Genomic DNA, 21,506 nt, shown 5'->3' with positions numbered 1-21,506 from the left:
ACCATATTTCAAAGGGCTAGCCTGCATACATATATATATCATTACATTAGCGGTTGTTTACTATATCTTACTCAATTTTAAAAGTAAAGTTAACTATTTTACTTTTTTAAATAAAAGTTCAAAAAGAATTTACTGTGAATATAAGGATAAAAAATAGTTAATGGACACCTCATAAATTATCTCTAAACTTTTTATTATTATTTATAAAAGTTCGTGAATATTTTTTAAACGTATCAGGTAAGAGTATTTAATTTTTTTTTTTATATAAATTAAATGTGCTTTTGAAATTTTTAAAAAAATTTAAAGGTATTTTTTATGTTTTTTTAGAAAAACTTAAAGAGTATTAATTAAAAAAAAATTCATCCGTATTGTTAAAAAATATATATTTAAAAATTAAGTATTAAAGTATTTTTTTAGTTTTATTTGAAAATTTAATTAAAAACTTGAAGGCATTTTTATTAACTTGCCGAATTAATTAATTTAGGATTATGTTTGAGGTTATAATTTTTTTATTTTACGATATTAAGTAGTTTCTTTAGCTTCCGGCGATAAAAATCTACAAAAGACGTCGCCTTATTCAATAAGATTGTTAGGAATGCTTTTGGCGGTTGATTCCGAAGATCATGCTCATGTTCTTCAGGTGTGTTTTCTTTAATTTGGGTTTGTTTTTCTCATTGTTCACTTGGATAAAGATGGATATGGGCTTCTTTGTTTAGCTGTTCTTTTGATTTCTGGAATCATTTTGCGCGTTGAAGATGCTTGGGATGGGGATTCGCAAGAGCTCTAAAAAGATTGCCATATAACTAGTTTATGGATTTATGTGTTAGGGTTTATGAGAGAAGAGTTCCAATTGTTTAGGGTTTCTGAATTGTGATTTTTCTGCACTAAATTGTTATGTGTTTATGTCTATCGGGAATTGTGTTAAGTCTCGAATGTTGAAGAACGGTAATATTTAACTGGTTTATGGATTCTTTTTGTATTGATTGGGTTAGCATTGCTTCTTCTTTTGTTTAATATTTCTACAAAATGGTTCACTAGACTGGAGTGTTGAGAGTTGTAGGTTGTGATAATGTTGAGCATGCAGAATTTGTACAACATATGTGATAACTTTGGCTTGTTTTTGGTAAAAATGGCAGTTGAGTTCTTTGTCATTCTAAATGCTTTCTTTGGAATTCTTCACCATTTTGTTATCGATTAACTTTTAAGCTGACCGAGTTTATGAGTTTCGAAATAGCTTATTGATCGTTCAATTGTGTTTTCAAGTCTTATGTTAGTATGTTGGGGACAAATTTTTAGTTGATCCTTCTTTACATTTTTGTACAGAAGGAATGTTATTTCAGAATGCAGTTTCCAACAATCGCTGTAATTCTTAGGCTTAATGGTCCATTTTCATTTATCTCTTATTTTGTCTAGTAGCACATGAAGTTTACAACATATGATTTCTTATTGAATTTTTCTTTTTGGAACTATGCGTTTAGTATGGTGAATCAGGTTGTAATAAAATTTTAGAACTAGATACTAATATCCAGTCATAGCAGTCAAAGTTGTAGATCAAAAGTAAGTTCAACAAAGAAAAACTTCTTCCTAGATGTTGCTAGCCTATCTAATACTTGAATCCGGTGTCCTGATAAACATTTACAGGCCCCTGTTGCTAGGCTCGATTCAAGAAGGCATTGATTGGGGTTGCAAGCCGACTAATTTTGTTGATTCCAGTGATTGGGTTATAAGCATGTAAGAGCCGTCCTAGATATGCTTCCACTGGATTTCATGTCATGGACTTCGATGATTGGAAATCTTTGTTTAAATGCAAAACACCTAGAAGTTTTGTCCCTTTTTGTCCATAAGTTCCAATGCTCATCAGGCTTTAAACCCGATAACCACGTTTTTGCTGCTGTTTTCAAATCATGTGCTGCCCTTTTTGCCATCAACGTAGGAAAGGCACTTCAAGGTTATACAGTGAAACAGGGGGAATTAGCATGCCAGTCTGTGTACAAGGGATTGCTGAACTTGTATGCCAAATGTGGTGCTTTTGATGATTGTTGGAAATTATTTGAACAGTTGGAATACCGTGATGTTGTTACCTGGAACATAATCTTATCTGGGTATTGTCGGTCTCAAATACATGATACTAGGGCTATGAGATTGTTTGTTAAGATGCGTGCAGAGGGGGAAGTGAAGCCGAGTGCAATTACAATTGCTACCATTCTTCCAGTATGTTCTCGTGTGGGGCAAAGTGTTGTTGGGAGGAGCATACATTCTCATATCATGAAAACTGGATTGGAAAGGGATACTCTTGTTGGAAATGCTCTCATATCAATGTATGCAAAATTTGGGCACTCACAAAACGATGCATATGCTGCATTTAACAGCATTATTCACAAAGATGTTGTTTCATGGAATGCTATAATATCCGCTTTGGCAGAAAAGAATTTAATGTTTGACGCATTACACTTGTTCAGTCTGATGCTGAAAGAACTCATAGAACCAAATTATGTAACAATTGCATGTATTTCACCTGTTTGTGCTTCCTTTGGTAAGCATGTTTCCTACAGGTTTGGAAAAGAGATCCATGGTTATGTGCAGCATAGGACTGAATTGATGGAAGATATTTTCGTCTGCAATGCATTGATGAACCTTTATTTGAGGGTTGGACAGATAGAAGAAGCAGAGATCTTGTTCTGGCACATGAAGCAGAGAGACTTAGTTTCATGGAATACTTTAATTTCTGGATATTCATTAAATGATAAGTGGTTGGAAGCTGTAGATCATTTCTGCAAGTTACTATGCTTACGGATTGAGTTTGATTCTGTAACTTTAATTAGTGTTTTACCTTCTTGTGCATACTCGCAAAACTGGGGAATGGGGAAAATGATCCATGGTTATATTATTCGTCATCCTATTTTGAGTGAAGATCTAACAGTTGGAAATGCTTTAATTAACTTCTATACAAAATGTTATGATATCAAATCAGCATTTCAGTCATTTTCCATGATTTCTGGTAAAGATTTGATATCTTGGAACTCAATGCTTAACGCTTTTGCCGAGTTTGGGAACCATACTCAATTCCTGCATCTCCTTGGCTGGATGCTGCAGGAAGGATTCAAACCTGATCATTTTACTATCTTGAGTATAATCAGTTTTTGCGTTACAGTTTTAGGAGGAAGGATGGTTAAGGAGACTCATTGTTATTCAGTTAAAGCTTGTTTCCTTGAGGGTGATTCTGGTCCTACTATTCTCAATGCTCTTCTTGATGCATATTCGAAATGTGGTAATATAGATTATGCGTTAAAGATTTTTGCAGGCTCATCAGGAAAAAGAAACTTAGTGACATGCAATTCGATGATTTCTTGCTATGTTAATTGTAAGTCGCCCAGTGATGCGCTTTCAGTATTTGCTGGGATGTCTGAGACTGATCTTACGACGTGGAATCTGATGATACGGGTTTATGCTGAGAACAATAGTCCTCGAGATGCTCTCGAACTTCTCCATAGGTTGCAAAATGAGGGAATGAAACCGGATGCAGTGACTATCATGAGCCTTCTTCCCCTATGCAATGAAATGGCATCATTTCGCCAGTTGAAAGAATGTCATGGATATTCAGTTAGATCATGTTTTGAGGATGTATGCTTAGATGGAGCTTTACTCGATGCATATGCGAAATGTGGAGTTGTAGATTGTGCTCGTAAGCTATTCAAATCGAGCTCTCAGAAGGATTTAGTTATGTACACATCAATGATGAGTGGGTATGCAATGCATGGGAGGGGAGAGGAGGCACTCAAGGTTTTCAATAACATGCTAGAATCAGGGGTTAAGCCGGATGATGTGGTCATGACTTCCATTTTATCTGCATGTAGTCATACTGGTCTTGTAGATCAAGGTTTAGACATATTCCATTCAATGGAAGAGGTTCATCACATCAAACCAACCAAGGAACATTATGCTTGTGTGGTGGATCTCCTCTCACGAGGTGGCCGAATCAACGATGCATATTCTTTTGTGATCGGGATGCCTATCGAGCCTGATGCTAATATATGGGGGATACTTTTAGGTGCCTGCAAAACTCACCATGAAGTGGAGTTGGGGCTTGTTGCGGCAGAGCACCTTTTTGAAACTAAAACTGATGATATAGGAAACTATGTGGTTATGTCAAACCTTTACGCTGCAGATGCTAAATGGGATGGGGTCCTTGAGGTAAGAAGGCTGATGAAAGAGAGGGAATTCAAAAAGCCACCTGGTTGCAGTTGGATTGAAGTGGAAGGAGAGAAGAACATTTTTTTAGCTGGAGATTCCTTACATCCTCAAAGAAACATAATTTATAATCTCTTAAATACATTGCATCTGCAAATTAAAAGGACTGTTGATATAACTTGATGAGCATTTAAATATTGATATGTTTTGAAATGTTGGTCAAATCTGATTCTTTGTCCTGCAGTTTTGAAAAACCATAACCTTTTTGCCCCTTGCTCGGTGAGTTTCCAATGGAAATTCAAAAGTTTAATAGTCCTTTCTGTTCTTTATCGAAAAATTCTGTCTAAGAATGTCGTCTTCTTTTGCAGGTGAACGTTGAAATCTTTGGCGACTACAATGTACGAAATTTGAGGTACTTGTAATGAATTCTTCTTGGCATGCCTAGTAATATGAGGTATGAGTATTTGAATCTCTGACTTCAAAGGAGTACATGTTAGCTAGCATTGAGCGATTTTTATATTGACTCAACGATCAACTACTTAGTAACTAACAAGAGTTCAAAGTTTGGATATTAGTTTGTTTATCTAAGTAACCGTATATGTGTTGTTTAATTTCTTAAACTCTTAAAAATACATAGAAAATGGTTAATTTTATCCTCAATATTTCATTATCTTCACAAGACTGTATTCCCATTTTATAATATTTGAGAAACAATGTGAAACTTGCATTTTGCACATTTTGATCTTGGCTATATCAATAGTCAAGAAAGGGAGGAGGAATAAAGAAAAGGGCAGGAAAGAAAAACAAGTCTTATCACGTAACGAAAAATTGACGGGTGGAAGCAAATAAAACATTTTTTCCAAACGTGAAGGGTTACAATGTCCAGTTTAAAAACTAATGGATAAAAATGGTACTAAATTTAGACTTCAACAAACGAAGAAAAATTTCTTACAGGAAACTCGAGCCTTGAACTCCATAAAATTAAATGAAAATTTTTGCAAGGACATGGATTATAACAAGGATTGAGACATCCTCATCTCCACCTCGATAAACATTTTTACAAGCAAATGACAAGTGGTACTATCATAAGAGAGAGAACCACTTGATGTCGTTGCTACAAAAATGAGGTGCAAGAGTAGTTTCGAGATTTTTGCAAGTTGATATATAGGTACGATTTTCTATAAATTGAAACGTTCAAATTATATGAAAAAGTGAAACTAAACCATTGAATCAAATCACCCTGTCAAATTTTTATTTTTCTACTTTTATTCCAACAAAAAAAAAAAAACAAAGAACCCTAATTTAAGTAGAGCAAATGGAGCTATAAACAAATAAGGAAAGAAAGAAAGAAAGTCAAATGAATTTGGATATGTTGCAAAGGTCAAGCTTTCAAACTCACTCCCCACTATGGAAAGATTCTCATTGGATTCGGATCCAACAAAGTCCAGACAAGACCCATTTTTTCCCCTTAACCCAGATCCGAATGGGTGAAACAAAGGTAAAGTTTTGCCTTTTTTCCCCCCCCCACTCTCCCCTCCCCACTCTCTCCACTACCCACTCTCGCCTTTATGCTTGCCGGGACCCGGTAATCTTCCTCCTACCTCTTTCCGGTACTCCACCCCCGCCATTTTTTCCGATTTAGTACCCCACACCTTCGATTTCCCTGCCGATTGAATCTGGAAACCATTTCCGGGCTCTTGCCCTGTTGATTCCGTAGCTCATGCTCGTTTAATCGCTACAAGGAGTTCTTCAATGGGTTCTTCTTCTTCAGGTCTGTTTCCTTGGAAGTGGGTAGTTTCCTGTTTGTTTGGCTAGGAAATAGACGGTGATGGGCTGCTCTTTTCTTTTTAGTGGAAGCTCGATTTTGATGCTGTTTGGTTAAGCTGTTCTTTTTGTTTTCTGGAATTATTTTGCGCGTTGTTTATCATGGGTTAACCATTTCAAGATGCTTAGGCTGTGGATTCGCGAGAGGTTTAAAAAGGTCGCCTTAAAACTGGTTTATGCATTTAGATTCATGAGAGTTCCGATTGTTTAGGGTTTCTAAATTTTGGTTTTTTCTGCTCTAAATGTTTGTGTGTTTATGTCGATCGGGAATCGTGCGTGTACTTTTGTTTCTTTCTATAGTCTATACTTGACAAGTAGTCTGTGAATATTAACTTGTTAAGCTTGAAGTTTCTTTAAGATAATCTTTTGAGCTTCACTTTGACCTTTCAAACTAAATTTTGCAGTTTAATTAAGAAATCAATCCCTTTTGTCTGATGGGCTGATTCGTTGGGCATCTACAATGTTTTTGCTTTTGTGTTCATAACACTAAAAGTTCAGAACAAAACAATCATGTTATTGGTCTTTGGTGCTATATATAGCTGGAAAAGATGACAATAAAGTTGCATATATGGATAATATTTGTGATCATCCTGCAAATAAGGTAGTAGGTGAATTTACAGTGGCTGTTATTCATTGAAAGCCTGCTAAAATAAAGTGATTCCTTTGCCTTTTAGTTATCTTGGTTGCCTTTATCTTGTATGGTGTATTGTTTAAATTTAGAATCCTGTGCTTGAAGGTGGCATTGGCATATTTAATATGCTATAGAGCATTTTCCACAAACTCAGAAGATTACGATCGGGGATTATTTTGCTTACGTCGATGCCCCCTGGAGGCTTATGGAACTGCTTTCATACTGTAAGCTATAGCTATCCGAATGGTACGTCTGCTTTCCCTGCCAAGGCTGGCCTTAGCTTTAAGCGAGCATGAGTAAACAAAAAAAAAAAAAAAAAAAAAAGAAGAGTAAAAAGTATGAGAATGGATTGAAGGAGTTTCTTAAGCCTTTTTTTTTGTAGTAGTTATCATTCAATCAATTGTTATTTGATTATAAATGCATTTTGTGGTAATAAGATATTGCGCTACGAAAAGCAATCAAAATTTTTCATGATGCCATCTCATGTTTACGCATTTTCTTCAGGATAGTGGCGTATGCAATACTGAATGCTGGTTGTTACCTTATTTCAGGTAACATGTGTCACAGATTACTATTGCTTGTCATCTGCATATCCAGTTTTCATGATGGAGTTGCCTTAGCAACGGTGGTTCAGCGTCGTCTAGTTTTGTCTATGCGAGAGCAGGCTCAGTCACCTAGTAGTGTGGTCTTCGATCCCATAGAGATATCACCTGCAGTTATCCCACAATACCCTTATCCAAATGAATCTTTACCTCCAATGTATCCAACTTTTCCTACCAGATACGAACCAGTTTTAACAGGGAGATGCCCTGTAAATTTTTCTGTTATATCAAATGTTATGGACAAAACAGCATCAGATTGTTCTCAGCCTATGGCAGCACTTGTAGGAAATGCTATTTGCTGTCCGCAGCTAAGTAGCCTGCTCCATATCTTCCAGGGTTTCTACGGCTTAACATCCGAACAGTTGGTTCTGCAAGAGGCAGTTGCTAATGATTGTTTTTCAGATATCATTAGTATCTTAGCCAGCAGAGGAGCTAATCAGACAATACCCTCTCTTTGCTCCGTCAAATCTTCAAATCTCACTGGCGGGTCATGTCCAGTGACAGACGTTGCGACATTTGAAAAATTAGTTAATGTAAGCAAATTATTGGATGCGTGTGATACTGTTGATCCTCTCAAGGAGTGTTGTAGACCAATATGTCAGCCTGCTATCATGGAGGCTGCACTTCAGATATCTGGAGGGCAATTTTCTACTGATACAAGTAGTAATGTAGCAGCGCAGCCTAATCATATGGACTCGATAAATGATTGTAAAAGGGTCGTTTATTCATATATTTCCAGGAAACTGTCCTCAGATGCTGCCAACACCGCATTTCGAATATTATCTTCCTGCAAAGTTAACAAAGGTTTGATGCTTATCAGTGGTTTCTATTTGATCTTTATATCTTCACTAGAGTGCTTATACATAAATATTCATACGAAAATACAACTTTTAAGTATGCGAATTCCGTTTTAGCAAAGATTTGAATTTCTTGTGGCTAAACTAAATTGGGGAACATGGCTAATGCGTTCGTTACCTTTTAGATACATTATTTTGGTTGCACAATTATTCCTTTTATTGTTCTTAAGGTCTTCTTGAAGGAAAGAAGAAAAATAAAGAGAGCCTAATTAGAACACGAACCTGAATAATTATAACGGACATCCATAAAGCAAGACGTACGAGTCTTTGGGTTCAGCTGATTGACCATTTTTCTCAGTCTTCTTCCCCTTTACTACTAACAGACTGTGCTTGTCAAACTTATGAACTATTACCTTTTACCTTTCCTTATTCCTACTCCATGCTTTCTTACTTGAAATGAGTGTTGTCTGTGCAGCTTGCCCTTTGGATTTTGAGCAGCCTTCAGAAGTAATTAAAGATTGCCGCAATGTTGCTGCTCCGAGTCCTTTGTGCTGCAAGTCATTGAATTCTTACATTGCGGGGATCCAAAAGCAGATGTTAATTACCAATAAACAAGCTATAATCTGTGCAACAATGTTCGGATCCATGTTGAGAAAAGGTGGGGTTATGACGAATGTTTATGAGCTGTGTGATGTCGACTTGAAAGATTTCAGCATTCAAGGTAATAATGCTACTGCATTGTTAATCGGATTTTCCTCTGTCGTAACCGTTTCATCTTGTCTAACATTCCAATTTATTTATGTGCATCTGCGTGGAATCGAAATGCAGCCTATGGACAGCAAGGTTCGCTCTTCTTCTCCGTTTCAAAGCTTTTTTCTTCTTTTCTTCTTATTCAAGTGATTGATCCTTGCTCTCTCTTCTCTATCAATGAACCTATGAGTAATGTTTAGTGCAACTTGTTGGTACTTAGAAGATATTTCCAATTAACATTTGAGAGATTGAAAGACACAAGAAGAATTTAATGTCGGAGAATCTAGATTGTCGTTCAACGCATTTCAATGGAGTCTTGCTATCGTATTTTCGATTTCTTTTTCAGCGACGAAGAATTAGTATTACAGAAACGTGTGTTGAAAATTTCTGAGTTGCATTATTTTCCTAATTTTAGGATGTCTTCTTCGGAGCCTGCCTTCAGATCTGATATTTGACAAATCAACAGGCTTTAGTTTCACTTGTGATTTGACCGATAACATTGCAGCACCGTGGCCTTCATCGTCCTCAATTTCATCGTTGTCTCTTTGTGCCCCTGGTAATTGATCGAAAAAGTTAAAGACTTACAAATTTCGACATAAGATTTTGATTGGTCGTTAGGTTTGACGATGTCTTTGCCTTGTATTGTATTTGCACAGAGATGTCATTGCCTGCTCTACCAACATCTGAGACTAAGAGAAACAATGGTGGTATGGTTTGTGTTTTGTTTGTTGGCTTACATTTGAAAGCAATGGGTGAGTTGTGTTGATGTGAAATGATATTGATTTGCAGGCCAGCGAGAGGAAGGATTGGATTTCCCAATGCCCATTTTTTTATTTTTTATTATGGTCACTGCATTTTTGTACTGAGTTAGATTCTTAGATGAGATGATGTTCTTTTCCGTTCTTCTTATGTGGGAGTTGGGGGGTAAGCCATCTTCGGGAATTTCACAGTGGATTTTTTTATGTATATTTTCAGTCTCTGTATAGTAGTATCTCTTTTTTTTTCTTTACTCTCTCTCTCTATATATATATATATATCACTGGACTTGTTCTTATGGCTTTCGAAGTGATCTTGAATGAGAAACTCCATTCTGTTTTTCTGAGCAAGAATCACAGCGATACCTAAACTTGCAAGAAAAATGGATAGCAATCAATAGATACAAAGGGGCTTGGCATTTCACTCTTTGTTGGAGGTTGTCACGGATTGGCGTCTTTGCAATCGAAGTTCACCGAGGAGCCGAGTGACGGAAAGATCTTCATAAAATCAAGATTTGGGTTCAATCAAAATCGAATTGGTCTAGTCTTATTATACATATGAATATATTCATGTTTGTTTTTGACAAAGTATCAAAAAAATTCTACATATGTATTATATCAATAAGACCAGCCACAACATATCATTAAGATCGATTACGAACATCAAATAAGTTTTCTTTTTTATAATCTTTTAGTCACTATTTATAATATTGGTTAGTATATGAACATATTATTAAAATTTGAAGAACAAAACGTGTAAAATAAACACAAACATTTAATCATAAGACGTTAATTAAAGAGGAAAGAAGAGATTTCAAACATGCTCACTCTCCATAAGTCTTTTTTTTTTTTTTTTTTTTTCCCTCTGTTTTATTCATCATCAATCATCCATCACGCACAAATAATAATGCTAAACTGAACAAGTAAAACCAACTTGTATTCCAGATCAAAGACAGCTTAGTTCACAATTTCATATTATGGTATTTCTCAGACTCCAGAACGAAGGAAGAACGTAACGGAAGCCGAAGCCATGGCAGAGGCAGGGATCTCTGCTGAATCTTCCTGCTATTACAGGCTAGGGATCACCTCAGTTCTTTGTCCTGTTAAGATCTTCCATGTATTGTAATAATCGAAAAGCTGCAGAGATGGCAATTTCTTGAAGATATTTACTAATTATAAAGCCTCGAGGAAGGAAAAGAATGAAGCTTAGTTACCTTCAAATATCAAGCAACTCTTCGTTTACTGGGAACCATTCCCCCAAACATTATCCCATGGAACATCAGGAGAGGCCTTCGGTCCCTCGATCGAGTTCTGGCCTTGATGGGGATGGGGGGCTCCAGGAAGAGGAAGCCCATCAGGACCCACATTTTGAACCTTCCTAGGTTTTGTTTTAATCCCAAGCAGTCTCAAGACGAATCTAGCAAGCTCTCCATATAACATACCAGAGCGGTCGAAAAGCTGTCACCGGAATAATGCATCATAAAATAGGGAGTAGATGTTAAGTTCTTTATGAAAAATTCATATATCTACACCATCTATAGCTCAAGGTAGCAGCTAGCTAATTACAAGTAATTACACTACTGCTGACATTTTGGCTGATTGGAGGGGGTTTCTTGCAGCCTCCTTTTGCGAGTGGCTTTCTTCCCCCTCTCTTTGCTATATTCCACTGATCTCATAAAATGTCGAGTTTGATATCCAAAGCAAAAAGGTTCCTTAACCAAAAAAAAAGACGGTGTCGTGAAAGACGGCAGCCAGAAAGCTTAAGCTACCACAGTGTTTCTTCTGTTCGGGCCTTGTTTCGGATCTTGGAAGGGAAGAAAAAAAAAAGAAGAAAAGAAAAATCATGTAATCTACAACATGGTAATATCCAGAAAGTTTTTATGTAACAGACCAAACACAACTCTAGCAGATATTGTCCTCTTTGGATTTTTCCTTTCGGGCTTCCCCTCAAGGTTTTTAAAATGCGTCCACTAGGGAAATGTTTCCACACCCTTATAAAGAATGTTTTGTTCTCCTCTCCAATCGATGTGGGATCTCACAATCCACCCCCCTCCAGGGCCCAACATTCACACGGGCACTCGTTCCCTTCTCCAATCGATGTGGGATCCCTAATCCACCCTCTTCGGGGCCTAGTACCTAGCTGGCACACCGCCTCATGTCCACCCCCCTTCGGGGCTCAGGGCTTTGATACCATTTGTAAAAGCCCAAGCCCAAGCCCACCACTGGCAGATATTGTCCTCTTTGGGCTTTTTAAAACGCATTTGCTAGGAAGAGGTTTCCACACCCTTATAAAGAATGTTTCGTTCTCCTCTCCAACGGATGCGGGATCTCACATTTTATGTGTGACAACCACAAGAAACAAGAAACTATAACAACTGATATTTCAATTTCTTCAAAAAAAAAAAAAAAAAAAAAAAGTTGAAGTGGTGACTATGAGACAAAATGATTCAAAAAGTTTAAGGATTCATTCTTTCTCTACAAGGAACAACAAAATGATTCATTCTTGTTGGCAGTCAGCACAATCAAAAAAACATTTATAAAGTAGGGGTAGTAAGTCAAAACGCACACACACACCTGAAGTAGTGCAGTCATGAACATATGGAATGCCTGTGTGTTCTGGTCAATAAGAATAGATATTCGACCAAAGAAGTTCACGACACCATGCATCTGCACAGAAATAAAAAAGGCGAGACTTCAGGAGTCGAAACACGAACCTCGGGTACTTGCAATCAGAAATATGAAATACATCCAGATAAGGACCATTGTACTTTTTTGTTTTCTTATCCCCTATCTATAGCAGATTATAGAATATGGGAACGTCTTTATTTCGAATACATATTATCCTCATGAAGAAGCGAGGATATCCAGAAATTTTCATTTCAAGTCATCGAAAAAAAGTTTTAAGAAATAATTAGTAAAAAATAAACGCTTTCAGAAGAATAAAGCACAATATAAGAAAATCATATTTGGAAAAACAGTATTGCCGTGTACAAAAACGATCCAAGGCTTCGTTTGAAACTAAGCATTCTGTCAACTTGACAAAAACGAACATACGAAGGTAATAAACATCAGAACAACCAAAAATAGATGAATAATGGTGACGATAACAGAGAGAAGTAAATCACGCACCACTCGCAGAAATGACATCCAAAATCCTGGAGGAGATGAGGGAGGACCATACGGGTCATTTGGATCTTGACCACCATAAGGACCACCCATCCCCATTCCATAGCCACCCATCGGACCTCCAAGGCCGCCACTGTTATACATTCCACCTCCATACATACCGCTACTTCCGTACATACCAGAAGATCCATAAAGCCCACCATAACCTCCTCTATACATGCTGTTGTTTCCATACATTCCACCACCATACATTCCTCCACCATAAGAAGACGAACCATACATTCCAGAACCGTAGAGAGAATTATTCATAGTTGAACCATAAGCTGCATTAACAAAAACACGATATAACCTCAGCTTCCGAGGAAGAATATCACATGGGAAAGCAAACATCAGTAGCAACGAGGCGAAAAAATTTAAATCATAACCTCCTCCTCCTCCATAGCTGGTATTCCCATAGTTTTGCTCCCAAGGCCGTGTTGGAACAGGCCTGCCAAGTGAGTTCCTATTAATAGCAGCAGTACTATCAGAACTAGAAACAATTTCCCCAGGTTTTGCAGTCCCCGAAGCCTCTACAACGTCGCTTGTATTGCCAGCTGATGGGGGTCTAAAAGGTGCTGGACCTGATGATCCCCCTACTCGTTCCCAGGGTTTCGGGGGAGGATTAGAAGCTGCAATAATCAAAAGAACGGTATAAAACAAAATTAACTGACAAGCGAAACAGCTCCCATTACAGACCAAGATAATTTCCCCCCATCCCTTAACGTGTCGATCGATTCATATCATGATCTTGAACATTAAAGCCGAGGCGGAATCGTCTACATAAACACTAGAAATCCATCAACAGTTCATCCAATCTCATCTGTTTACAGAGACAACGGTACTTTTACCACAGATGAACACAATCTAGCACAACCTAATTCATTCATCCATTGAAATCCATGCAGCGCAAAGATCAAAACAGTGCACCCACATATCACAAAACCAGACACCTTCAAGAACGCTAAACTGGATACAAGAGGGATCACACCACCAACAAGAAAATACAAACCTAATACAAACTAAGAGAAGCAGCGAAAACACAATCTAAACGAGAGTTTTATCACCCAAGAACAAAAGGGTATGCGATTAAAACGCTGAACTCTCCTTCGTGAACCCAATTAGCCAAAGAAAATCCATCAAATTCCAAGACCCAATATATAATCCACAAGAAATCAAGAATCCAAGCAGAGAAAACAATAACCACAAGCCGACCTCAAAGACTCCAATAATCGAAATGATGGGAACAAAGAAAAGGGTGGGAGATAGGGATGAATCTCGCAAACCTGCAGGCTGAGGCTTAGAATCCATGGAAATCGGTGAGAAATTGCATCAGAAACGGGGAGAGATCTTCTCTCAAGGGGTCTGGAACAGCAAAAAAGGAAAAAATGTCAGCTTATGGGCAATTTTTGTTGCTAAGAAAGATCCATATCCGATTCCAAGTCGGTCTCATCCTCCAAATTCGGCAGCTTCACCCTCTTTTTCTAATTTTTTTTCCCCTTTTTTAAGTTCGGAAGATTCAATTCTTTTAAAATTTTCCAACAAATATTTTTATTTTTGTTTCTCATTTTTTAGAAAGCATTTTTAAAATTATATAAAAATAATTTGGCAACAACAAAAATCAAGTATTGTATAATAATTATTTATTTTTAGAAATATAAATTAGAAAATTTAAATTTTTTAGATATCTAATAAGTGGAAAAAAAGAGCAAATTTTGATAACTAAAAAAATTGATTTAAGAATTGAATTATTTAAAAATAAATAAATAACTCTAATAAAAACATTAAAAAGGAACGTGCATAAATTTATCAAACAAAAATCTTAAAGCGAGAACATTATTAAATAATGAGTCATATCCCAAACTCCTATGGGAGGCGGTGGGAAATTGTTCACAATGCGCGAAAATCCGATGAAGCAATGTCATGTAGAAATAGAAAGTCTACGGATCATAAACTTCTTTTCTCTGTGCTACAATAGCCGGGATAAAGAGTCGTGATTCCATGAGGGTAAGCTAACTCCAAAAGCCCGTCCTGAGTTCGAAATCAATAAGAAAGGCAAATCCCTTATGAAGACGAGAACTTTATATTAAAGAAGTGAAATGACACTTTTGTCCTATTTGTTTTGTTTTGTTTTGACCAGCTGCTTGAAAGTAGAAAGAATGAAGGATCCCCTGTACTACCAAGGAAAACTCCAAGAAACCAGGAGGCAACAGCTAGGAAGATTGTCTCTTTTATGTCCCCCTCATTCATTAGTAATTGAACATGACAATTAGGGTACCAATTAATGAAGAATGATTGGTAAGAATCAGTCAAATGTGCTCACCAAGATGAACAATTTTACATTATTTTCCTTGTCCAGATACCACAGCTACCAATTCCAAACTTTATTTAGAACTTACATTACACCAAAAAATAATCACATTGGATATAAACTAATTTCTATCACCTCTTCACTAATGTAATGCAAACATGATTACAAGATACAGGCATTTTGAAACAGGATGCTTCCTAATTTTTCATCTACAAAGCTGTTCGACTTACGAGTGAACGACCGTGATTCTAATTCGGTATGAGTCCGTGAGCTCACCTTGACCCGACCCGAACGTTGGAGTGCTTTCAACTTTCAGAACCTTGAGAGGCCTGAAAACAGAGAAGAGATCAAAAAGTGTGGAAGAGAAAGGATGTATATGAAGATACTTTCTATGTATCGGCTCCCGATTGAGAACCGTGATGGTCTCGAGTGCGGTGGCATGATTGACCTTCCTTTCTCAGCAACTTGTTGATGGAAATACTGTAGAAATAATGGTCGAGTCTTTATCGAACTGTGGAGGTATCAAATGCTTTTCATGAACCTCCAGATAGGTAGCAGCTACTGCTGCCAGAACTGCCCACGGCACATGTGATATCGCGTACGAGAAACTTCACGTTTCTGGTGCCGATCTCGTCCATCACCTCAAGACATTCCTGCATGTCTGAATTGCTAACTAGCATTACCCATTCTTTTTCGTCGTCGAGGTATTTGAGCTGGAATGTCCCCTGGTTTAGCTTGAATCTCTTGCCAACTTCTTCGTAGAGCTGGAGATATCCTAAAGATGGATCAAACTTGAATCGAACCGTGTCTTCTTTGTATGAAGCTTTTACAACGATCTTTGAATCACTGTCAACACAGCTAGTTTTTTCTTGCAAATGCTTCCTCTCCTCGACGCTCTGACCGCTGGACGAACTCCCGTGGATCAATAAGCCAGAGCCATTTGATGAGTCCGTCATGCTTGAAGTAGTTGGCTGGTAATGTTCATTCATTCCATCGCTGCCTCCCCACATGGTTCCCACCCCGTTGGCAGCCCCAAAAGAGCATGACCTCAAATTATTCTCAACAAAATCCAATCCGTTGCCTTTTTTAGCAGTAATATAACCTGCGGCATTCCCTGGGACATCCCAATCCATCACATCCAGGCCAGAAAGCTGGCATGATGCAGCATCTAACCCAGTGGACTTTGAACCTTCACTACAATCAAGCTGGCAAACACTGGGTTCCTTCTCAGGAATAAGAAGACTCCTCGAAGAGTTTCTTTGGTCGTCCATTTCCAACTTCACGGGGGGGTTCTGACTATCGAAAGGGATAGGAGGAACTGAATTTACATCCCGAGGTAACGGCTCGAGGTTTATTATAGATGGATTGTTATCAGAGAAGAGAGGACTGTTCTGCCCATTGAGCTCTGGAATAAGAGAACCGGCTGCCATAAGACCCCCTGTAGTTGGATCAAACTTCAGTCTACACTCCACCCCCTTCACAGAATCGAGAACCGTCTGTATTTTCCCTAACGAACGGTTTACCTTGTTTATTTTACGGGACGGCCACCTCAGAATCCCATGTTGTCTGCATATTCTTTTCAGGGTTGTTGGGCAAACTGTAAAAGCCATTGAAAATGTGTAATCTACTTTAGAACGAACATACTTGAAATATTTCTTATAAATATTTTGATCTATGCAAGTCATGAGAGGATGTTAAAGGTTAGTAGATTTTCATCTCTAGTTCATACTGCAAAATTCTAATGTTGTTAGCAAGTACCCATCGTCCTCGATCACAATAGCTGGGATCATTTTTTTTAATTCTGTTCGGTCGTCCAGCGTTTATTGGTCATTGGTTTTTCGTCTTTTTTTCTATACTTTGAGTTATTAATGAAACAAAAACTGAAAGAAAGAATCTGCAGGCTCACCACCAATGCTCTTCGCTGCATCCTTGAGACTCCCAGAAAAATATTGCTGAAGAACACTAAAGCTCACGTTTTTTTCAGCTGTGCTACGTTTTTTGTCCGCCTGCCTCCGTGTACCATTAGTCGTCTGCTGGATAAGATGCATAAGAAACTGTTAAAGATAAATCCGTTACCCGTTTGTAAATGTGCACCAAGGAAAAAGGCGCGGAAAATTTCCCCCGTAAACTAAATTATACTGTTCAATAGTCGAAATGGAAAATGCACCACGCAATGTGGGAGACCCAACAAATTTGAAATTCAATGCCCATCTGCCACTTCAAAGTAAAGGGGGATGCAGCAGCCTTATACTACATTCCTATCTAGACAATGCTATCCATCTCAAAATCAGTCTTGTGTGCCTCTTCAGCTTATCGGTTCCTATACTCTAAATTAAGTACAGGAACAGTTATACTAAAAACAATCAAAGAACAAACTGGCCATGGATAGGTGACCAGGAAAATGAGTGATCAAAGTTTTGTAACGGCCCAAGCCCACATCTAGCAGATACTGTTCTCTTTGAGCTTTCCCTTTCGGGCTTCCCCTGAAGGTCTTTAAAACACGTCTGCTAGAGAGAGTTTTCCACACCCTTATAAAGAATGCTTCGTTCCCCTCCTCAACCGAAAACCCCGCACCTCTTCCCCCCCCCCCCCCCAAGGCACCTAACCACAGAGAATATCAAACAGCTAGGGATGGTCTAGACATTCAAGGATGTACACAGCAGATAATTTTACTGTGACAGATAAACACCTTCATCCTTTTGTATAGGATCAGTGTAATAATTAAACAGACGTTTCTTGATAGGTCCAAATTATACGTACAATCAGACTGTCTGATGCAACGTTTTCTGTTGAACGCCCCCCAAATATCTACATTTTCTATTTAACACCAACCATATATCTACATTAATCACAATCAATCATCGAAACTGGATCCAGTCCCCTAAAATGGCCTTAACAGAACTAGGGAGACCCTAGCTGTTGCAAATTGTTTCATTGTTAAGTAAAGGGCGATTTCAGATATTTTTTGTGCAATTAAACAAACAATGACCTTATGCCTTATTTAGAGGGCAATCAGTACCATAAAAAATGAAAGATTGAAATGTTAAAATGAGATGATTAACAAACAAAAGGCAAAATGGCAACAACAAAGGAAACAATAGAACATGAAAAAAATAAAACATAAAAGGAAATGAAATAAATAGAACGATAGAACAACAAACAGGATCACAGAAATAAAATAACCTGGTTCTTAGGGCATTCGGCTTTAGTTCCATCATTTATCGAGTTAGATACCCTTGTTTCACTGTCTGTAACCGTAGACTGTGAGTTTCTCCTGGACGTAGTTGCAGACTTACCAGCCATTCCACTCTGGAATCCAGCATCAGGATCCTTGGCCCCCAATAATTCGTCCTTTGAAACTGTTCTCAAGCTCCGGCACATTCTTTGCATGGTACCAGAGAGATTGTTCAATAAAAGTTGCTGTTCTGAGCCTCCTTTCATATTGACAGGTAGAAAGAATTCGAGTATATAATCATCAGCACCAGTGTATGTGCTTCTCAGCCTGATTGCAACGGCAGCATTCAAACCAAACTTGCGTGCATGATGGACCAGCGGATACTCATTAATATTATATGCCTTCACGTCAGGATAAAAGAAGGGATGATTAGATTGAAGAGCTTTCCCAACTATCCCTTGTCCTTCTTCAAGATGATGTTCCATACACGCATGCACAAATCCTTGAGTTGCTTTGTCATTCACATAACACGCTGTTTCCTCAATGCATAATACAGATTTCCCCTTTGGGCTGACGTCGTTCTCCTTCACACGAACTCTAGCAGCCTCATCAACAGCTTGCAAGGTATAACAGCAAGGAATCCAGGTGAGTGCCAGAGGTAGCCTATGTGCATGACATACAGCGCGTAGCACATCTGTTATCTCTGCTAATACAGATCTCTGGTTCTGCTTCAAACACTGTAACAAATATCCCATTGATATAACTAAAGATGTAAAGGTGCAGATGTTAAAACTATATTTGAAAAGAAATAAAACAATATAAGTAGAAATCTTTCTTTTTTTTTTCTATGACCACCACAATGTTATCACCTTTTTCCAACAATAAGGGAACCTTTTCACTTGAGAGTATCTGCATACTACTAAAAGGAAACTGCAGAAAAAACTAACATATATTGCAGCCAATATTACCTGAGGATATAGTCGAGGCGGTGCAATAGTTCTCAAGCTAACAATCTGCAAAAATCATGGTCCAAAAAAATATCAGCAACAATAAATCCCTATGATATAATTATTCAAAAACTCAGAAAAGTGGACTGCTAGAAAAGTATCACTAGAGAACAGAAAATTCCATAGAAGATGAGTTGTTCGAACTGAATGAATTAGTTACTGCTTATAATCATGTACAACCTTTGGAGAACCATGTCATGTACTTATCAACGAGCTCTCGTACCTATCCTTACCGAAATGCTTATGCATATTGGCATGATATGCATCCGTATAAAGTTTAAGATGCCAAAGGAAAATATTACCTAGCGGTAGAAAACTTCGTCATAAAAAAGAACAAGAAGAAACGAAAGGAAACCACGTGATAAAAACTTGAAACACTACCTCAAGGTTCACATGATATTTATTAATGAAGTTTATAAATTTATAATTTTTTAAAAAATATAAACAAAAAAAAATAGCAAAAAACAGTTCTAAGTTTCATGCTGGATGGAGGTCAAAACCCAAATCGAATAATCAGAAACCAAAAAATCTGTCAATTCCCTTCAATTTAATAGAAAGGATGGTGCCTTGTAATTCATACTCTTCACCACCAAGAAGGTTTTTTAAATAAGAATTGATCCCCAAGAAGTTAGCTTCAAGTAATCAGAAAAGATTATTTGTGACTATCGCATATCAGGTAAGTTATAGTATTTGAGTGAATGTGAAGAACTAACCTCCAGCGCTCGGGAAACAATGTCAATCTCTGCATCAAAATTGGGCTTCTCCTTTGTAGTAACAACTTCAAGTACGGCACAGCAAGACCTTTCAAGTTCATTACTGAATATTGGTAAGGCAATTGATCCATAAACCTCATGACTGATTGCATGTTCCATTCTCAGATACTCATTTTCACTGTAATATCTAACATTTGATGTCCACTCTGGAATTTTGGAATTGAAAACACGACCAGGAAGCCCAAGGAGAGAACCCAGTTTCCCTTCTGCAGAGAATGTATACCATCTCGACACTTCACGGTACCCAGTGAGCATTTGATCGAGCAAATATGGCTGATCGGTGGTGCTCAGGTAGAATTGGTTTCCATGCTTCATAGGCACCCAGACTTGAGCCAAAATACCTCCAGGTGAAGACTCTTTAAACAAGGACAATGCCCTCAGCATTCTCTCATCAAGTGACCAACCAATCGGCCTAGAAATCAGACAACTATCCATGTCTTGGACGTTATTTGAATTCGAACCCGATTCATTTGTCTTGTCCGAAACATCAGATACCCCAAATTCAGTATCTGGCTGCTGAAACGTAACCTCATCTCCACAGGTAAAAGAATTCGCCATGGAAATGGAAGCTCCACCAAGTTCATTCAGAGGAAGTATTTCATGGCTCCCCACTTCTGGGAAAGTCGAGCCCTCCATAGAAGGGCAAGTACTCGTTGGCGGAATCGACGAAATTCCACAAGAGGTAAAAACCGGATCCATTACTGCACAGTTGTTGCCCCATCCTGCATAAGAATCAAAACTCATCAGCTCTGAGAAGCTGTGGAGCACATCTTCAGGACTAGGAATCCTCATTCCAGCGTCAGTAAAAGTCAGAGCATTGGCCTGAGTTCTGGAAGGCCCCCAATACCCCATCCCTTCCTCCTTGGATGGAAAGGGGTTTTCCATATTGAATAATCAACAAAAATCTCAGATATCAAATAGCAATCGATGCTATAATTCCATCCACCGACAGCGCCCAAAACAAATACTCCTAAGCTTACTATCCTTCTCCGCCATTACAAAGTTGAGAAAAACATCCATTTATACCCCCCCCCCCCCCCCCCCCAAGTTCTGATAAATTAACCCCACGCACATAACTACAAAACTATACTTCTCCAAAGATTCCCCAAATACCAACAAAATCGAGCTAAATCGAAGGACCAGGGTTCCACCGCAAAACACCACCCTTATCTTAAGTCAACAAAATCCCAGGAAAAGGGGAGCTAAATTCAACATCGGAGTACCCAACAAATGACGGATGCTACCGCAAATCACTGACGAAAGCAGCCAAAGGTCTGAGTTAAGAGTAATCGAAGAAGAAATAGCGCAGAGTCAGTTACCGTCTGAGAAATCACTGAAACCCTAGCAATCTCAGCAGAAGTTCACAGAATTCCAGGAATTAGAGATATGGATGAGGATTGAGAAAGAGAGAGGACTTCTCCTCCATAAAAGGGAAAACCCAAAAAAAACCCTAAAAGAGACATTGCGGCGTGGAATGTTTGGATCAGAGCGAATGTGTTGGAATTGGGTTACCTGAAATAGAAAGGTTTGT

General features: G+C 38.1%; 4 protein-coding genes across 9 annotated transcripts; 2 read left to right on the top strand and 2 right to left on the bottom strand.

Annotated features, from left to right (window-relative positions):
* Positions 1 to 497: 497 nt before the first annotated feature.
* SLG1 (Tetratricopeptide repeat (TPR)-like superfamily protein) lies at positions 498 to 6,555 on the top strand. Its single transcript, XM_023671659.2, has 4 exons — positions 498 to 640; positions 1,642 to 4,467; positions 4,557 to 4,600; positions 6,417 to 6,555. Exon 2 carries the CDS (start codon positions 1,750 to 1,752, stop codon positions 4,369 to 4,371), a length of 2,622 nt encoding a protein of 873 aa, XP_023527427.2. The 5' UTR covers positions 498 to 640; positions 1,642 to 1,749; the 3' UTR covers positions 4,372 to 4,467; positions 4,557 to 4,600; positions 6,417 to 6,555.
* LOC111790665 (putative GPI-anchored protein At1g61900) lies at positions 5,674 to 9,801 on the top strand. Of its 4 annotated transcripts, none has more exons than XM_023671662.2 (8): positions 5,674 to 5,959; positions 6,749 to 6,889; positions 7,195 to 8,049; positions 8,518 to 8,763; positions 8,871 to 8,885; positions 9,208 to 9,348; positions 9,449 to 9,499; positions 9,582 to 9,801. In XM_023671662.2, the coding sequence occupies exons 2-8, from the start codon at positions 6,832 to 6,834 to the stop codon at positions 9,656 to 9,658; spliced, it is 1,443 nt and encodes a 480-aa protein (XP_023527430.2). In that variant the 5' UTR covers positions 5,674 to 5,959; positions 6,749 to 6,831; the 3' UTR covers positions 9,659 to 9,801. The 4 variants fall into 4 exon arrangements, with proteins under 4 accessions (XP_023527430.2, XP_086978582.1, XP_086978583.1 ...); XM_087122456.1 differs by lacking the exon at positions 5,674 to 5,959 and adding an exon at positions 6,475 to 6,613; XM_087122457.1 differs by lacking the exon at positions 5,674 to 5,959 and adding an exon at positions 6,477 to 6,616.
* A 503-nt stretch (positions 9,802 to 10,304) lies between these two features.
* Positions 10,305 to 14,181, bottom strand: LOC111791210 (peroxisomal membrane protein 13). Of its 2 annotated transcripts, none has more exons than XM_023672470.2 (6): positions 13,996 to 14,181; positions 13,099 to 13,341; positions 12,677 to 12,996; positions 12,122 to 12,214; positions 10,762 to 11,005; positions 10,305 to 10,647 (listed from the first exon to the last, which is right to left on the bottom strand). In XM_023672470.2, exons 1-5 carry the CDS (start codon positions 14,018 to 14,020, stop codon positions 10,787 to 10,789), a joined length of 900 nt encoding a protein of 299 aa, XP_023528238.1. In that variant the 5' UTR covers positions 14,021 to 14,181; the 3' UTR covers positions 10,305 to 10,647; positions 10,762 to 10,786. The 2 variants fall into 2 exon arrangements, with proteins under 2 accessions (XP_023528238.1, XP_023528237.1); XM_023672469.2 differs by having other exon boundaries at positions 10,305 to 10,684; positions 13,996 to 14,180.
* Positions 14,182 to 15,004: 823 nt separating this feature from the next.
* On the bottom strand, positions 15,005 to 21,016 carry LOC111790197 (protein NLP8). Of its 2 annotated transcripts, none has more exons than XM_023671040.2 (5): positions 19,916 to 21,016; positions 19,164 to 19,208; positions 18,204 to 18,932; positions 16,927 to 17,053; positions 15,005 to 16,617 (listed from the first exon to the last, which is right to left on the bottom strand). In XM_023671040.2, the coding sequence occupies exons 1-5, from the start codon at positions 20,858 to 20,860 to the stop codon at positions 15,554 to 15,556; spliced, it is 2,910 nt and encodes a 969-aa protein (XP_023526808.2). In that variant the 5' UTR covers positions 20,861 to 21,016; the 3' UTR covers positions 15,005 to 15,553. The 2 variants fall into 2 exon arrangements, with proteins under 2 accessions (XP_023526808.2, XP_023526809.2); XM_023671041.2 differs by having other exon boundaries at positions 16,927 to 17,050.
* Positions 21,017 to 21,506: the final 490 nt, after the last annotated feature.

This window comes from Cucurbita pepo, chromosome 3 (assembly GCF_057944985.1).
Source record: "Cucurbita pepo subsp. pepo isolate OVF chromosome 3, ASM5794498v1, whole genome shotgun sequence".
Taxonomy (NCBI): Eukaryota; Viridiplantae; Streptophyta; class Magnoliopsida; order Cucurbitales; family Cucurbitaceae; genus Cucurbita; species Cucurbita pepo.
Note: the sequence above shows the minus strand (reverse complement) of the source record. Positions and strands in the feature narration are given on the sequence as shown.

Bases quoted from the DNA above. Each gene is read 5' to 3' on its own strand.
- SLG1 (XM_023671659.2), top strand. From the start codon at position 1,750: ATGCTTCCACTGGATTTCATGTCATGGACTTCGATGATTGGAAATCTT.
- LOC111790665 (XM_023671662.2), top strand. From the start codon at position 6,832: ATGCCCCCTGGAGGCTTATGGAACTGCTTTCATACTGTAAGCTATAGC. The intron at 6,890-7,194 runs GTACGTCTGCTT...ACCTTATTTCAG, and splicing joins AAGCTATAGCTATCCGAATG to GTAACATGTGTCACAGATTA. The intron at 9,349-9,448 runs GTAATTGATCGA...GTATTTGCACAG, and splicing joins GTTGTCTCTTTGTGCCCCTG to AGATGTCATTGCCTGCTCTA.
- LOC111791210 (XM_023672470.2), bottom strand. From the start codon at position 14,020: ATGGATTCTAAGCCTCAGCCTGCAG. The intron at 12,215-12,676 runs GTGCGTGATTTA...ATTTCTGTGCAG, and splicing joins GGATGTCATTTCTGCGAGTG to ATGCATGGTGTCGTGAACTT. The intron at 11,006-12,121 runs GTGTGTGTGTGC...TTCCGGTGACAG, and splicing joins TCATGACTGCACTACTTCAG to CTTTTCGACCGCTCTGGTAT.
- LOC111790197 (XM_023671040.2), bottom strand. From the start codon at position 20,860: ATGGAAAACCCCTTTCCATCCAAGGAGGAAGGGATGGGGTATTGGGGG. The intron at 18,933-19,163 runs GTAATATTGGCT...TATTTGTTACAG, and splicing joins CGCCTCGACTATATCCTCAG to TGTTTGAAGCAGAACCAGAG. The intron at 17,054-18,203 runs GTTATTTTATTT...CATCTTATCCAG, and splicing joins CCGAATGCCCTAAGAACCAG to CAGACGACTAATGGTACACG.